This window comes from Saccopteryx leptura, chromosome X (genome assembly GCF_036850995.1).
Source record: "Saccopteryx leptura isolate mSacLep1 chromosome X, mSacLep1_pri_phased_curated, whole genome shotgun sequence".
Classification (NCBI taxonomy): domain Eukaryota; kingdom Metazoa; phylum Chordata; class Mammalia; order Chiroptera; family Emballonuridae; genus Saccopteryx; species Saccopteryx leptura.
In genome coordinates this window covers 86,487,549-86,505,711 of record NC_089516.1, presented here as the reverse complement: position 1 = coordinate 86,505,711, position 18,163 = coordinate 86,487,549, and the positions used below count along the sequence as shown (strand labels likewise).

At 40.3% G+C, this 18,163-nt stretch overlaps 1 protein-coding gene across 1 annotated transcript in view; it reads left to right on the top strand.

The window, feature by feature from the left end:
• The window catches only part of DIAPH2 (diaphanous related formin 2), a 983,541-nt gene that overhangs the window by 51,531 nt on the left and 913,847 nt on the right, over window positions 1-18,163 (top strand). Inside the window, exons 2-3 of the mRNA XM_066356043.1 lie at window positions 11,670-11,702; window positions 14,623-14,799. Of these exons, the coding sequence (XP_066212140.1) occupies window positions 11,670-11,702; window positions 14,623-14,799 (210 nt within the window). The remainder of the gene's footprint in view (window positions 1-11,669; window positions 11,703-14,622; window positions 14,800-18,163) is intronic.

Genomic DNA, 18,163 nt, shown 5'->3' with positions numbered 1-18,163 from the left:
GCTAATCCCAACTGCAATTTATTCTCCTTGTGGCTTTAAGGGAATGACTTTAGGCAAATGACTTTATGACAGTAAACCTTGATGTCCTGACCTATAATATAGGACAATAAATTCCTATATACCATAGGAGTGCTGTGAGGATTTAACCAAGACAACTCATGTATTGATAAAACTCTGCACATAGTGCCTGCATATAATAAATGCTCAGAAAATGGTTAGCTAGTATTTCGGTGGCATAGACCAAACTTGCGGCCTTTTAAACTTCTGATTCCTTCTCCAATCTATCCTGCGTATTACAGCCTACAAACCTGTGAAATTCTAAAATCTGCAAGCTCTGAACACAGAATGTTATCATTTGGCCTGCAGAGCTGATCTGTCTTGAGACTGTGTTTTAGCCTTTGGCTCCCTTGTATCGTGGGATATTCATGTTTCACTGCGAACCTGAGTGCATTTGATTGATGGGGCTACCCCAGATCCTGCTATGTATGTTTTGTAATATACAGTGCCCGTACCATATTCCTTTCTAAAATATGGAACACTCTGAATTCTAAAATAAGTCCAGCTTCAAGGGTTTCAAGAAGGAGATTGTGGACCTGTACCGCCCAGAGTCGTCTTTCTAAATTACTGCCTTCTCCCTGTTTGACTCCTGAGTTGGAAAATCTTAAGGACTAGCAATGGTTATCAGACTTGATCTAGACCAGTGTTTTTCAACCGCTGGTCCACAGAGCATTCTCCCAGAAATCTCTTGTGGTCCATGAAAGAGTTAACTACCCTGATGTATGAACATTGTAGATGCAATGATCTTAATCAAATTCCTTCATATTCAGGGTGATTTCTGCCTTAGCAGTCCCCAAATTAATTCTATTTTCACCAGTCCCCACCTGTAAAACAGTTGAAAACCACCTCTACCCCTTCTGCTTTTCAAGACTGTCTTTAATCTGTTCCTAACCTACATTTTCAAAATTGAATGCCCTTCTACCTGAACCCTTTGTTTCATGAGGTACTTACCTTACCCGTAGGACAGTATTAATGCTGCTCCTTCTGTCTGTATTCCTTCTCCTCCCCTCTTTCCGGCTGTGCAAATCCCGCCCAACAATTAGGGAACAATCCTTTATATAGTTTCTTAGTGAAGCTGCATTTATCTATTTCTTCTCTGAATACTTTTTTAAAATTGTTCTTAAATTTTTTTTAGATTTTATTTATTCATTTTTAGAGAGTGAGGAAGGAGGGAGAGAGAGAGAGAGAAGGGGGGAGGAGCAGGAAGCACCAACTCCCATATGTGCCTTGACCAGGTAAGCCCGGGATTTCGAATAGGCGACCTCAGCGTTCCAGTCTTCTCTGAATACTTAACTTAATTCATTCACCCAATATCTGAGCAGCTATGTTGTGCCAGCTTGTGGACTAAGCGATAGAGATCCACAAGTTAACACGACAGGGTAATTAAGATCTCTGCTGTTAGGGAACTTGTTTTCTTGAAACTGTGACACAAAGAAGTAAATAAGTGAACTAGATAATTTCAGATAGTGGTTAACACTGTGAAAAGTAGTAAGAGAGGTTATGTGATGGGACCCAGGGAGAAGGAGGCGCTACATACCTCAGAATAGCTTAGCATTTCATTAACTATTTGTTTTTCTGTGGTTAGTTTTCTTTCCCCTGGTTATGTTACAGATGCCTTAAGGGCAGAATCTTATCTTAAACGTCTTTATTCCTACAAATTCCTGGCTTATGATGGGTACTCAGATGTATTACTGTGTAGTTGAGAGGTTTGTCTTTCTTTAAACACAGAAAACGTACAAATTTATTTATTAAATATTGAGGCCCACTTGGGTAGCTCATTGATCAGAGAGAATCTCTTGCAAGGTACTGAGCTGAATTTTGAAACATTTGTAGATGTATAAAGCTAGCCCTGTTTTCATTCCTGTTGCTTTCATGTCCAAACAATTTTCCTATTGGAAACAGTTTACCACAAAGCAAATAAACATATTTCTATACTGGCAGAAGAAGTTACTGCTCTTAAAAACCTGGATGATTACTGCAGTTGTTTCTTATTAATTCAGGTACTAAATGACTTCCTCCAATTCATTAGTGTTAACTTGTTTCCCAACTTACATTTCCTGAATGCTTGGCCCTTAGCCCTGAAGCTGAGCATGCGTGTTCCCTGGAAGAGGCTGCTGACTCCCCTGCTGGCTTCCCATATTTTAGTCATCCGCCTTGAAATATAAAGATTGAAGTTCATGCCTGACCTGTGGTGGTGCAGTGGATAAAACATGGACCTGGAATGCTGAGGTAGCTGGTTCAAAACCCTGGGCTTGCCCGGTCAAGGCACATATGGGAGTTGGTGCTTCTTGCTCACCACCCCACCCCCTATCTTTTTCTCTTCTCTCCAAAATGAATAAATAAAATATTTTAAAAGAGACTGAAGTTCATGTCAAGACAGTTAATTTGTTATGATAGATTTATGAAACTTAGCCAGTACCATAACAAGGTGTTTTGTGTTATGAAGAAAACCAAAGCTGTTATGGTGATGTCATATTTGAATTCTGACAGATCCACATTATGTTTGTTAGAAATTGAAAGAGCATCTTGAGGAGGAAATCCTTAGTGTTCTTTTCTTGTCATAAAAATGGTGAGAAGAATTTGTATTTGTAATAGCTAAAAACTCTAGTGGCTTAAAAATTTGAGGCTTTTGATTTGTCAGTACAGTACTTCTGAAATGATATCCTTTCGGTTATAAAAGTGTAAAGATATCGCTTTATCCAAATGATGAAATGAACAGTTTTAGATGCTAACAACAGCATAATAAGGTGGAAAACACGAGCTTAATGCCTGTAACCTCATCTTCTCAACTATTAGGGTTTGCACTCTGAGGGCGGGGCCATGTCTCTTTAAATACCAGTGCCTAGCACTCTGCCCACTGATCTGTCTTCTGTTATCTGTGATAATAGAAGAGTACAGTGCCTAAGACTACATGTGGGTGTCTAACATTGACCCTTACTGTCAGAGGGAGATGAAAGAAATCTTTGGAGTAATTTTAAATACAGGCAGTAATAGCTGAATGATTTTGAAAGCCAGAATTTATTTTCCTCTTGCCTTCTTAGTATCAAACCTCTACATTGAACTTATTTCTAAAAATCAAATTATGGCCCTGCCTGGATGGCTCGGTTGGTTAGAGCATTGTCACACAGCTCAGAGGTTGCCAGTATGATCGCTGGTCAGGGCACACACAGGAACAGATCAATTCCTGTCTCTGTCTCTCCCTCCCTTCCTCTCTCTAAAATCAATAAAATAAACATTTAAGAAAAAAAAAATCAGATTATGTATAGCTTTCTTGATAAAATAAACACAACTGACTGGTATTCAACTAAAAACAAATCTTTATAATAAAGCATTAGAATGCCTGAACAGGATATTCAACTTGGTTACCAGGTGATTAAATGGCTTGATTGGTTTTCCTGGTTGATTAAGTTCAGGATGCATATAGGATCGGAAAAGCTGGAAGGCAGGACGATGAAGAGCATCTGCTTTCTTCTGTCACTGCGCTGACCTGAATAGACATTGGGCCAGGCATGTTGTCTAGAGATTTCAAACCTTGGATCAGTGGTTGATATGGATGGCCTTATGTAAGTGCCTTTCTAACATGGAAATTATATGGAGGCCTTGTTAGCTTACTACCTTGTCTGAGCTCTCAGAATTTCTCTATTGTGATTTGTCCTTTCATTCATCTTACATTTGGCTAAATTTCAACTTCCATAGAGGAAGGGCACGGGCATATTTTGTTTCCGGTTGCATTCCTAATGCCCCACACTGAACAGGTGCATAGTGGATGCTCCAATATTTGTTCAGTTGACTTGAACATGGTTTTCTGTGTCATATTGCCTTGCCCTTCTCAGCAGGAAACTTAAGGCTGAGTAAATAATTGATCCTTCATCTTTATTGTGGTGGCCAACTTATTTATTTTCTCTAAAAAGAAGAAAATAGTCAACTAGTGTGATGACTAGGTTTCTGAGTTGATGGTGAGATTTTGAATTAGATGCAATTTATCCAGTTTCTGTGGTGCTAGAGTAATTGTTCGATGTTTGTAAAACATTCTATTACCATGTAACATTATATATGAGAGTTGAATCTTTATATCTTGCTGTTTTTGTTAATTTTTGCCTGATTGAGAAAATTAAAACTTAATTTTCTTGCAATAATGATTCTTGTATTTCAATCAGAACTTCAGCATTAGAGTTTATAAGTAAATCAGCCATTTCTATAATTCTTAAGGGGTTGAAACTTTGGCATGATGCTTTTATAATTATGCAATAGTCATCTAACACTGTACTATTATATTTAATATAACTGATTGTAAATGAAGTTTAATAAACTCTGATTGCTTGACTAATGCACAAGCTTACTGCTTTTCTAGAGTTGGTTTTAATGAAAATATATGGTCACTATGCTTATTGGTATAATATGCCCTCATCCTAATTGGCCATTATTGTTAGATTTGCATAATAAAAACTTACCAAAATGACTTTAATGAGTAATTTAAAATTTTTTTTAATTTATTGATCTTTAGAGACAGAGAAAGAGAGAGAGAGAAACATTGATTTGTTGTTCCACTTATTCATGTATTCATTTGTTGATTCTTGCTTGTACCCTGACTGGGGAACCATACCCACAATTTTGGCATGTCAGGATGTCACCCCAGGGCCTACTCAGTGAATTTAAATCAGGGTGTGACTCTAAGGTTTTTTTTGGTCATTTTTAAGAACTCCACTGTAACTCTGTAGTTTGTACATAGAAGTAAAATCCACAATATCTGCTTGCACGTGGTGTGAGAGATGCGTACACATTTATACAATTAACCTCAAATAAAATTTGAAAGCTTGTTCCTATAGAACATCTTTATAAATGAGACTGCATTTTGTTATTTTTTAGATTTATTTATTTATTTATTTTTAGAGAGGAGAGAGAGAGAGAGAAGGGGAGAGCAGCAGGAAGCATCCACTCCTGTATGTGCCTTGACCTGGCAAGCCCAGGGTTTTGAACAGGTGACCTCAGTGTTCCAGGTCGATGCTTTGTCCTGTGCACCAGCACAGGTCAGGCCTAAATGAGACTGTATTTTAATACAACCATATAAAAATATGTTTTAAAGGTCAGTTTAAATAAAAATGACTGATTTATTGTCAACGAAACAGCTCTTTACAGTTCTGTGAACTTGGTCTTTTTGCTGTTAGTTTCTCTTATTGTTCTCAACTCCTTTTGTACCTTGCTTTTTCGACTGCTATAGAAACACAATTGTGTGGCAGAAGTAATTTCTATTGTGGACAATTTAATTAGTACTGATACAATAATTACAGTGTATTTCTCTTGTACAGTGGCCAGAAATCACTTCTGAAACTCAAAATTTTCAAATCTGCTTCAAGAATTTTCTTTTCTGTAGAACACATTTGTTTCTTTTTTCTGACCAGTTATAAAGAGAGTTCTAAATATAGGGGGTCCTCGGGTTACAACACAGTTTCATTCCTAAGACAGTGACGTAACCCAAATTTTGGTGTAAGTCGAAACACAAGCTAACATAAACAGAACACTTGTGCTTTTAACAGTCCAAAATGGCATAGGTGAGCATACTGGAGGGCTCCAACTCCCTCACTCACATCCGCATTACTGAGTATTCTTCCACCGTGCACTTCCAAACTAGTTAACCCACGCAGTCAGTAAGTACGACACTAATGGCTTAAGCCGAAATATTCACGTCTCAATTTTTTAAAGTTTTTATGTGAGTGAGCATTGTAAACTCGAAAGGTCTTATGTTGAGACTGTCATAACCCGAGGACCCCTATAATGGTATCAAGAAAGTATTTATGGAAGTAGATTTTTACCTAAGAGAAATCTCTGAGAAAATATCCATATTGGCCAAAGGTGCATAGTTACATGAGATGCACCCTCTGTAGTTGAAGGAAACTTATAAAACAAGAAATCTTAATTAGAATGTTTTTCTATATGATTCTCTTTCACCAGTAATTGCAATCATTTTTTTGCATGACTATAATTTCCTTTGTGATGTAGGGTACTCTATCATTCTTTTTTTTTTTTTTTGGTATTTTTCTGAAGCTGGAAACGGGGAGAGACAGTCAGACAGACTCCCGCATGCGCCCGACTGGGATCCACCCGGCACACCCACCAGGGGCGACGCTCTGCCCATCAGGGGGCGATGCTCTGCCCCTCTGGGGTTTTGCTCTGACGAGACCAGAGCCACTCCAGCACCTGGGGCAGAGGCCAAGGAGCCATCCCCAGCGCCCGGGCCATCCCTGCTCCAAGGGAGCCTCGGCTGCGGGAGGGGAAGAGACAGAGAGGAAAGAGGGGGGTGGGGTGGAGAAGCAAATGGGCACTTCCCCTATGTGCCCTGGCTGGGAATCGAACCCCGGTCCCCCGCACGCCAGGCCGATGCTCTACCGCTGAGCCAACTGGCCAGGGCCTACTCTATCATTCTTAAAGATGTCTGTTAGGAAAAAAAAATTAAGAAAACACTAAAAAGCATAGTCCTCCATTATTATTTTTGATATATGGTTTATCAATGACTAAACATTAAACTCTAGGATAGCTGTAGAAATAGACATTTATACAGCTAGATGTATATTTCTGGGAGAGGGAACAGTGGGTGCACAAACAGGACAACTGGGCCATCCATTTGGGAAAAGGATTTCCATTTTTGTTTCTATAGCATATGGATCATGAAGGAAGGGAAGAAGCAGACGAAGTAGGCTTGGCCTTTGGTGGTGCAGTAGATAGAGCATCAATCCGAAATGCTGAGGTTTCAGGTTCAAAACCCCAGGCTTGCCTGGTCAAGGCACATACGAGAAGCAATCAGTGAACAACTAAAGTGCAGCAATTGTATGTTGATGCTTCTCTCTCTCTTTCCTCTCTCCTCTCTCTAAAATCAATAAATGAAATCTTGGATAGACAGAATGGAACTAGGGCTGAATAAAACAGGACTTTGAATGCCATATTAGTTAGTGATCTTCAGGAGCCATTGACTGAACAGGTGTGTGATAGTCATTTATAATTTTTAGTGTGCCTCTGCCAAGCAGTGCTCTAGGCATTAAGGTAACATCCCTGAACCAAAAAGATGAGTATCCCTATTCTCATGGAGCTCACAAACAAACAAACAAACAAACAAAAGGTAAAGTATTGATTATGTTAAGATGTGCTAAGTCCTGAAACAAGGAAAAGTAGGACACAGTAAGGCAGGACAAAAGTGTGCAGGGGAGGTGGGTACTTCCATTGAAATAGGACATGGGTAGAGTCGCCTCTCAGTACAGACTGGGAAACTGGGTGGTATCCGAGTGAGCTCTGCGGTCACAGGAGGGGGCATCCAGGTAGAGGGCTGAACTAGTGCGCATGCACTTACTGCCGCACTAAGAACAAGCGAGGTGGCTGCGCAGCGGGGGCAGAGTGCATGAGAGGAATAGTGGCAGGGGACGACGAGGTCAGACAGCTCAGCGGGGTTTGAAGGCCACTCTAATGGCTTTTTTTTTTTTAACTTTTTTTTTGTATTTTTCTGAAGCTGGAAACGGGGAGAGACAGTCAGACAGACTCCTACATGTGCCGACCGGGATCCACCCAGTACGCCCACCAGGGGCGACGCTCTGCCCACCAGGGGGCGATGCTCTTCCCCTCTGGGGCGTAGTTCTGCTGCACCAGAGCCACTCCAGCGCCTGGGGCAGAGGCCGAGGAGCCATCCTCAGCGCCTGGGCCATCTTTGCTCCAATGGAGCCTTGGCTGTGGGAGGGGAAGAGAGAGACAGAGAGGAAGGGGGGGGGTGGAGAAGCAAATGGGCCCTTCTCCCATGTGCCCTGGCCGGGAATCGAACCCGGGTCCCCCACACTCCAGGCTGACGCTCTACCGCTGAGCCAACCAGCCAGGGCCTCTAATGGCTTTTGACTTTCATTTGCACTGAAAATAGAGTCACTGGAGAGTTTTGGGCAGAAGCGGGATATGATCTGATTTCGGTGTTAACAGCATCACTTCAGTCTGTTCATGGTAAACTGTGGGAGGGCGAAGGTGGGAGCAGGGAGACAGGGTAGGAGGTTATTCCAGATATCCAGGTAAGAAGTGCTGGCGCCTGGCACCAGACCTCTGATGTGAGAATCGCCTGCGCAGTGGGATCAGAATGGAAGCTGAAGTCATGATTCGGAGGCTGTTGCCTGCTGGTGGTTAGATCCTAAACCACAGTGGTTTGTGTTTGTAAGGCTGACGAGGGAACTGCACATGACGGTAGGGCATGAAGGGAAGGGAGGAGGCCTAGTGACATGCAGATTTTAAGCCTGGACGCATGAAATGCAGATGTAACCGTTTATAACTGTTATACCCCTCCCCCCTTTTGAAAGTCTCTCCAGACTCTCTGAGACATTTTGCCCTCTTTGTGCTCATGTAGTGTCCCTGTTGGGTTATTAATTGTGTACCCATTTTTCCCTCCTGCCACCCAGATAGCAGTAATCTGACTTTTAGAATTGTGGCACTAATCAGGAATAATTAGGAAGGTAAAATGTAAAAATTATGAAAGATTAAGTAATGAAATTAGCATATGGTTTGCATACGGAGAATAACTAATTAGCCACTTGAGGAGCATGACATATATTGGTCAATTTGAGTTGAGTCAATGCCATGTAAGATGTGTTGGGAAGGATGGTGGGTGCCAGGGGAATGCTCTTTGGATTGATGCTCGACCCCCTAGGTATTGATGGCAAAAGGGCAGTTACCCAGAAAGGGGTGTCTGTGAATTGAGATCACCATGAACTGTTTCAGTTCAGTCATTTAATCCTAATATCCTAGAGCTTAATTATCCTCCTTGAAAATGTCAGCTGTTGACTTGGATTTAGTATCAAGTAATAAGTATTAGTATCAGATCTGTGGCCCTTTGGGAAGTCACTTATCACCTTCAGGCATCCATCTCATCACTTGTAAAAGGAGAAGTTTTGACCAGATGATGTCACATACCATCCAACTTGAATAGTCTCTAACTCCATAATGTGTGATTTATTATTTTTATTTATTTATTCATTTTAGAGAAAGAGAGAGAGAGAGAAGGGGGGAGGATCAGGAAGCATCAACTCCTATATGTGCTTTGACCAGGCAAGCCCAGGGTTTCGAACTGGCGACCTCAGAGTTCCAGGTTGACGCTTTATCCACTGCGCCACCACAGATCAGGCCCATAATGTGTGATTTAATATAGACAAAAATAGGTTAATTTACAAAAGAGAAAAAAACTCAAGTCTCTTCCCTTATATAAGGCAAGATGGAAATGTTGCGAGCAATACATTTATTCTTGTTTCCTTCCCCCATGTTAAACTGTCAACATAGATTCAATTGAGATACAGCTTTAAAGTGTTCCAGGCACATGTACCTTAACTTAGAGAATTTGACCAAATCAAATTATATTTCCCCCTAATCAACATTCTCACTTTGAAGATACAGACTGTTTCCAAGCTTGAGTTTAAAATCGCACAGGAGACCTGTGGTGGCGCAGTGGATAAAGCGTCGACCTGGAAATGCTGAGGTCGCCAGTTCGAAACCCTGGGCTTGCCTGGTCAAGGCATATATGGGAGTTGATGCTTCCAGCTCCTCCCCACCTTCTCTCTCTCTCTCCCTCTCTGTCTCTCTCTCCCTTCTCTCTCCTCTCTAAAATGAATAAATAAAAACATTAAAAAAATTTAAAAAAGTTATTAAAAAATAAATAAATAAAATCGCACAGGATAGGAAGAGAAGAAAAGCAGGAGTTGCTTGAAGAACTATGTATAATCTGTCCAATGATAACACAGGTAGACAGGCACTTATCTGGATGGTAACGGGATAGTTGAGGCACTTTGAGACTGACATCTTGTACTCTGATTTTGCAATGCAGGAGATCATGGAGCTTGCCAATGTGTATAAAACAGTATTCGGTAATCCATGGGGAAAATCAAAGAGAAAATGCCAGCTAGAGATAATCCTAGGGAGAATTGATCTCTCTTCCATTGGCTTCAGTTCTGATATAACTAATTCCCCCTTTTGTTTTTCTTAGGCAGTAAAGATTGGGGTCTGTGTCATCAGGATGTGAAGAAATTATAGAAAGATGTAGGAGTATAGATCCCTGAGGGAGTCAGTGGATTGAAAGAAGAAAATGGAATGTACATGTAATAGTGTATTTGTCCCAGCTGATCAAGGGGAGGATGATCTTTACCAACATCGGGTTGGTGGTATTTGAAGACAATTTCATGGGAATTTGAGACCAAATAATTCTCAGTTCCTTAAAACTCATAATGGACTTCTCCCCACCAGTGAGAAGACCATTATTTTTCTTAATAAAAAGGGATGTGAGCATTCATGACCTAGTTGATGCATATTGTTCAGCTCATGTTGTAGGAAATAAATGGAACAGGATGTAACAGAAGGGTTAATTTCAACTCCTAACAGGCAATTTAAACAGAACTTGTTTTTCCCTAATCATATCTCTTGGCTGGCAGTTTAATATATTTATAATATAATAATATTTGCCCTTCATGCTGAGTGTATGTTATTGTAAAATCTTGAAGTATCTTCTGAATCATGAAAGATTACTGAATTATTAGCCATTCCTTTGCTGCTTTAATGATTGCCTTATTACTTTAGTATTGCTGAATTCTTATTCTTCAAATCATGGTGCCCATCTATGTTAGGCGGTACTTTTTATTAACTACTTTGTTTCATTAACTAGAATACACCATTTCCAATGATTCTCGGCACTAGAAGTAGGAATACACATCCCCTTCCCCCCAAATAAAGGTTAGAGTTTTTGAGAAAGGGGCATTTATTAACTGAATCACTAGATTAATTTTAATTAGATTGTTTATAAAAGTGTCCTTTATCCATCAGATGTAGTGGAGTTCTAGATTGAGCTCTTCTACTATATTTCATTACTATTAAATATGATATTTTCCCTGTTATTCATATATATTTTTAAAATTTATGATTTATAAAAAGATGATTATTCATTCTAAAACTGAAAACCTTGAAAGGGCTTATGACTGCATTGTATCATTTCTCATGTTTGAGCACTGTGGTCATAATGGCTGGCCCAAACGTGACCTTGGTGCCTTTGGCGCTTTTTTTTTTTTTTTTTTTTTTTCCTGAAGCTGGAAACGGGGAGATGCGACGTTCTGCCCACCAGGGGGCGATGCGCTGCCCCTCTGGGGCGTCGCTCTGCCGCAACCAGAGCCACTCTAGCGCCTGGAGCAGAGGCCAAGGAGCCATCCCCAGCGCCCCGGCCATCTTTTGCTCCAATGGAGCCCCGGCTGCGGGAGGGGAAGAGAGAGACAGAAAGGAAGGAGGGGGGGTGGAGAAGCAAATGGGCACTTCTCCTATGTGCCCTGGCCGGGAATCGAACCTGGGTCCCCCGCACACCAGGCTGACGCTCTACCGCTGAGCCAACCGGCCAACTTTATAAACAAGTAGACACTCCCCGCACAACCCTTCCCTTTTAATTCTTAAAAAGTTATCTTTTTGTAAAAAGTGTACTTGTTCATATATTTAAACTTTGATTCTTTTGACTACTTATGTTTGATAAGATAAAAAATGAGACTCATTCAATTACTATTTTTGTGTTTTACCTATGAATATCTCTTATTGACAGGTGTTTCTTTTTTTTTTTCTTTTGGTTTTACTAGAACATTCAAATAAAAACTTTGGCAGATGACGTGGTAAGGTGGTCCTAGAAGCATGTTGTCATATTACTCATCTCATGCATGTTGCCTTTTTATTAAAGCAAATGGACATCAAAGCATTGATATATGTAAGATATAGAATGTGTTTGCAAAGTGCGGTAGAATGAAAGAAATTTCAACAGAGTGACTTCTTTGTTGGAATATTAAAAGAAACAATTCTATGAAATCTCAGCACAATTTTGATATTAGCCTCTTGACGTATACCCGAACCACATTTTAAAACAATTTCTGTGTAAAGTACTGGAAAACCCAGATGTTTCTTTTTATTTTTGATAGCCCACTAAATTGTGACCATGTTAACTATTAATAAGAATATTGGGAGAAATTAATGATAGGAAGTTAAGTTTATTATGTTAGTCAGATATTTATAATCCTTAATTATTTTTGAGCTGAGTCTGTCATAGTTAAACTTATTAAAAGTTGTGGGCTTTAAAATCTAAATGTGCCCTTTTATAGTTCAACTTTGAAAATTCGGTATTTTAAGCAATGCCAGTTTTTTTTACTTGGTGAAATTCCCTATCTAAAAATAATGTAAAGTATTAGTGATTTAAGAAGGTGAAAGTATGTGGCATAACATCATTTTTTACCAATATATAGCTGAAAGCAAAAGCCAAGTTTTTAGAAAGAAATGAAGGATGAAATAGAAGATCAAATATAAATGTAAATAATGCTAGTAGGAAAGCTAGCACCACAAAAGTAAATATTAAATGATATGAAGGGACAAGAACCAGCGAGATATTGATTTAATGGTTGATTGCATATTCAGATGCTTTTATGTCCACCATATCTTTTATGAAGTGTGACTGATGGATACGTACTCAGTTTATTTGGGATTACTGAATATTTTTCTCTTGAGTTGTTTGAAGATATAGTACATATCTAGACCAACTTAATTTTCCTCAAAGAGTTAAAAGAAAAATTTGAAAATATAGTTCAAGATGATTCAGAGAAAAGAATCTTAATGTGAACCCTGAGATAGGAATCAAAGACTCATGAATTTAGTGAGTCTCTTAATCTGTGAAATGAGAGAGTTGGTCTAGATGATTTTTCAAGTTTCTTCCCAGCTCTACAATATTACAATTTCTATAATCTCTTTGTAAGCAAGCACATACTGAAGTCATTTTGGTAATCCTAAATAAGCTGCTTAAAACTGCTCACATTTCTTTCAAAGTGCACCTTTTAATAAAAAAAAAAGTGTTCTTTGAATCAAAATGAAAAGTATGTTATTTTAATGGGGGAATCAACAGAAATTTACACGTTGTGGTAGTAACTCTTGATGCCTTTTGTATTGTCAAAGTGGTCTATAAGGACTTTAGCATGGCGGTGACGATGTGCCATCCTTGCATCTAACCGTGTCTGCCTGTGTGATGTGAGCTGACAGTGTGCATGTGCTTACTAAAGGAAAACAGAATAAAACTGAGGTGCATTCAGTTTTATGGTCATTACTAATTTTTGATGTCTAATGTTCTGTGGTTTAAAACTAAATGGCCTGTTGACATGTGACTGGAGTCGTTAACCCCCTTTATGTAAAATAGCAAGCTAATTATTAGAGATTGTACATGGAATCAATGGTTCAGAGTCAATATCCATTAAATGGCAAGTTCTTCATAATAATGTTTGTAGGAGTCAGATATTTCGTTTTTGCTGTGTTTCCAGTCAATGGAAAAGGTGATGTCATGTTGGTTCCACCTTTTGGGGAAGATAAAGATCTGGCTAATAGTAATAGTAATAGTAATAGGAAGGCAGCTATGCTAACCACTATACCACCAACGCTACTAGTAATAGTAATAGTAATAGCAACAAGTTCACCAAGCATGCCACCTTATTTAAACCTTAGAATAACCCTATGGAGTAGGTAATATTTTTTTATGTAACATACATTATTTAAAATTATTATTATTATTATTCTTTTTCAAGTGCAAGGAGGGGAGATAGACTCCCACATGTACGCCGACCGGGATCCATCTAGCAACCTCTGTCTGGGGCCAATGCTCTGCCCATCTGTGGCAATGCCCACAACTGAGCTATTTTTAGTGCCTGAGGTATAGGCTCCAAGGAGCCATCCTCAACGCCTGGGGCTGATGCACTTGAAGCAATCAAACCATGGCTGTGAGAGGGAGAGAGAGAGTGAGAGAGAGAAGAGGGAGAGGGAGGGGTGGAGAAGCAGATGGTCACTTCTCCTGTGTGCCCTGACTGGGAATTGAACATGGAGATCTACAAGCCAGGCTAATGCTCTACCGTAAGCCAACCCGGGCCTTATGTAACATACATTATTAAGTCATTATTGTTATTTTAGAGATGAGGAAACAGAGACCATCTAATTTGCACAGGTTAACTGGGCTAATCAAAGGCAGATTCACACTCAGGTAGTCTGGCTTCAGAGTCTGTATACTTAGCCATTACACTAACTGCTACTCTGACAAAGTACTCACAAAGCCTTGTCACAATTTTTGGCACTTTGAAGAAGAAAAGCATTACTGTGACTTCTCCTTAGAATTGGACATCAGAAACTCTTTTTATTTGCTTTGTCTTTTTCTCATGGTTTGAAAGTTGCCAACAAAGACACATTCTCTCTAAAACAGCCCCATGACTTTGATGCAGGACTTTTTGTTTACCTACTTTCTATGCAAAACAAATGACAAAAGACTATGATTTATTTTTGAGGAATACTTTTCCCATTCCCGGCCCTCCCCCTGACTGCTGACGCTAAGAACGGCTTCAGATTGAAAACAGTACAATCTCTAACTGGAGCTTGCTGCTTAAAGTACCACATTGTTGAAATCCAGTAATGATGTATCTTATACTGAGTACCATTTTGATGTTTCAGTTCTTCATATTCGTGATTTCTGATTTCTTTTTTAGGCCTTATTTGCTTATTTTTCTTCCCTCTTTGCAGCGTGACCGAATTACAAGTTTTAGAAAATCTACTGTCAAAAAAGAAAAACATCTTATTCAACATCCTATCGATTCTCAAGTTGCGATGAGTGAATTCCCAGCACCTCAGCCATTATATGATGAACGATCTTTGAATTTGTCAGAAAAGGAAGTACTGGATCTCTTTGAAAAAATGATGGTAAGGTAGACCCCTAATCTGGTTGTAATTTTGAAATGTGTGCATCAAGAATAATACTGGGTTTTAAGTAGGTATGTTTGCATGGGCTGTGTTTATATCACATAAAGGAGACACGAAAAACTTGTTGAGACAGCAGAACTATTTTCAGAAGTACCTGTTTTTGAGCTAAACATTCTTAACTTATCTCTTCCAGTATAAGCTCCTAAAAGCAGGGGCTGTCTTATTTACTTTTCCCCCCTATTTGATTTTAGAGAGATAGAGAGGGAGAGAGAGAGGAAAGGGGAGAGAGGGAGAAAAGGGGAGAGAGAGAAAGACAAGTATCAATTCGTTGTTCCATATTTAGGTGTGCACTCATTGATTGCTTCTGATATGTGCCCTGACTGGGGATTGTACCTGCAACCTTGGTGTGCTGAATGGGTACATTATCCACTGAGCCACCTGGCCAGGGTGTATTATTTACTTTTGTTCTGTAGTATTTCCTAGTCTCTGACACATAAAATTAATTTTCAGTTGCCTACTTTGTGTTCCTGTTTCTATAAAGCAAACCAGTTCTAAGTTCTCTTTGCCACACACGGTATCTTGTTGGTTATGTGAAATAGTTGGGAGGGAGGAAGGAATAAAAACAGTAGTGGGGGCGGAGGAATTATTTCCCCCAAGTTTGTTCTGTAGCAACAGTCATACAACCAGTGCTTCCTAGTATGTTGCTTATATTTTTCCGCTTGTGGTCTACATTATTTCTTTTTTTTTTTCTTAGAGAGAGAAAGAGGGACAAATGGGCAGACAGGAAGGGAGATAGGTGAGAAGCATAAATTCATAGTTGTGTGGGGTCATGTCTTTGCTCCCACGCTCAATCCATGGTCACGCTGGTGAGCCTGTGCTCAAACAGGCATCCTTGGGGTTTCGAACCTTGGTCCTCAGCATCCCAGGCTGATTCTCTATCCACTGTGCCACCACCTGGTCAGGCTAGATTATTTCTTTCCTTTTTTTTTGTATCAGAGACAGAGAGAGAAAGGGACACATAGGGACAGATAGACAGACGGGAAGAGAGAGAGATGAGAAATGTAAATTCTTTGTTTTGGATCCTTAGTTGTTCATTGATTGCTTTGTTATATGTGCCTTGATGGAGGGTGGGGGAGCTACAGCAAAGTGAGTGACCCCTTGCTCAAGCCAGTAACCTTTAGGCTCAAGCCAGTGGCCTTGGGCCCAAGCCAGCTACCTTGGGCTTCAAGCCAGCGACCTTTGGGCTCAAGCCAGCGACCGTGGGGTCATGTCTATGATCCCATGCTCAAGCCAGTGACCCCGTGCTCAAGCTGGTGAGCCTGCGCTCAACTGGCGACCTCAGGTTTTGAACTTGGGTTTTCTGTGTTTCAGTCTGACACTCTGTCCACTGTGCCACTGCCTGGTCAAGATAGATTATTTCTTTTGTTAGATAATAAATATAACATTTTGAGTCCTCAGTAGTTGATAGTAGAAGAGGAGAGATGAGGATTTGTGCTGTATTACATTGGTTTGCTTGGCCAGAAATGAAGTGGAGATCCTGACTTATGACTCATTCATTTACAGTTCTCTCCTACTTATTATCAGTTTTGGGGTAGATGACTATTTAATCTAGAGTTAGAGTTCACATTAGTTTCCAAGGTTCCATTGCCCACTCCAAAAGAAAAGGTTAGGAATTCCTGAAAATCTGGATTCTTCTACTCTGCTCATTATGGGACAGCTTGTCCCTACCCCTCTTCCTGACACCTACTCTTTCCCTCTGTGCCTAGAAGAAGAGTAAACAGGCCCTGGCCACTTGGTTCAGTGGTAGAGTGTTGGCCTGGCATGTGGATATCCTGGGTTTGATTTCCAGTCAGGGCAGAAAGGAGAAGTGACCATCTGCTTCTCCACTGTTCCTCCTATCCCTTCTCTCTCTCTCTCTCTCTCTCTTTTCTGTCTCTCTCTTACTCTCTTTCTTCTTCTCCTGCAGCCATGGCTCGATGGATTCTAGCACATCAACCCTGGGCACTGAGGATGGCTCAATGGAGCCTCCACCTCAGGTGCTAAAAATAGCTCTGTTGGGAACATGGCCCCATATGGGCAGAGCATCAGCCCCAGACAGGGGTTGCCTGGTGAATCCTGGTCAGGGCACATGTGGGAGTTTCTCTTATCTCCCTTTGTCTCACTTGAAAAGAAGAAGGAAAAAAGAAGAGTAAACAGGCCTCCAGTAAATATTCGTTGAAAGTTGTTGAACGAATACAAACTTATTCCCTTTATCTTTAAACTTGCCCTTGAGCCACAGCTGGCCTCTGGCTTGTCCTGACACTGAGTCCTGACACCCCGCCCTCTTCAGCCTTCCGCCTTGGCCTGCGCTGCTGCTCCATCCGTGCCCCTTTGAGCCGTCTTTTAGCAGCGCTTCCTCTTGTGAAATCTGTTCTCTGCTGACCTTCCTTGATGAGAAAAACACCTGGTTATCCCTTTGACTTTTCCCATGCTATTCATTGGGGTGATTTCAACTATGATGTTAATAACCCCATGCTTTTTTTGCTCTTAGTTCCTGCATTCCTCAACTCTGACCTCTGCACCTAGATATTTCGCTAAGTATTGGCATGGGTATTGTTTGGATGGTATCATGCTTTGGAATGAGTCCACCTGTGTAAGATCTTTTGCTCTGAAATTCTCCTCAGAAGTGAAATAACGTATGCTACTTCTCCCAGGCGCCTAATTGACAAAGTGGGTATTGTATAGTGGTTCTGAACACGGACTCCGGGGTCATTCTGACTTGGATTTGACTTCTGGCTCTGCCGTGAATTGCATTACCTTGCAAAGGTTATATAAACCTCTCTACATTTCATTTTCCTCAACTGTAACAAAGGTATGAAAGGAACTACCTTGTACAGTTATCTGTAGGATTAAAGTAGATGCTATTCCTAGAGTAGTGTCTGGGATTAAGGCTTTCTGCATAACTAACTTCATAAATGTGGGTTACAGTCCCTCTGTTTATCAAATCAAGTTCTTTCTTTAGTTGCCAATATTTCTAGATCACCTAGATTGCCCCTCAGTTTACCATTTGGTTGCTTTATCTTAATCACCAAGAAAGTGATAATAACATACCAACAGAAATAGAAACATTCCTTGATACTCTTCATACTTTACACATTTTAAAATTTTCTTTCCTGCCTGACCTGTGGTGACGCAGTGGATAAGGCGTTAATCTGGAACCTTGAAGTCTCTGGTTCAAATCCCAGGCTTGCTGGTCAAGGCACATATGGGAGTTGATGCTTCCTGCTTCTCCCCGCTTCTCTCTCTCTTTCTCTTCTCTCCAAAATCAATAAATAAAATGAAAAAAAAATTGTTTTTCTTTCCTGTCTTCATTCAAGCCTCATTC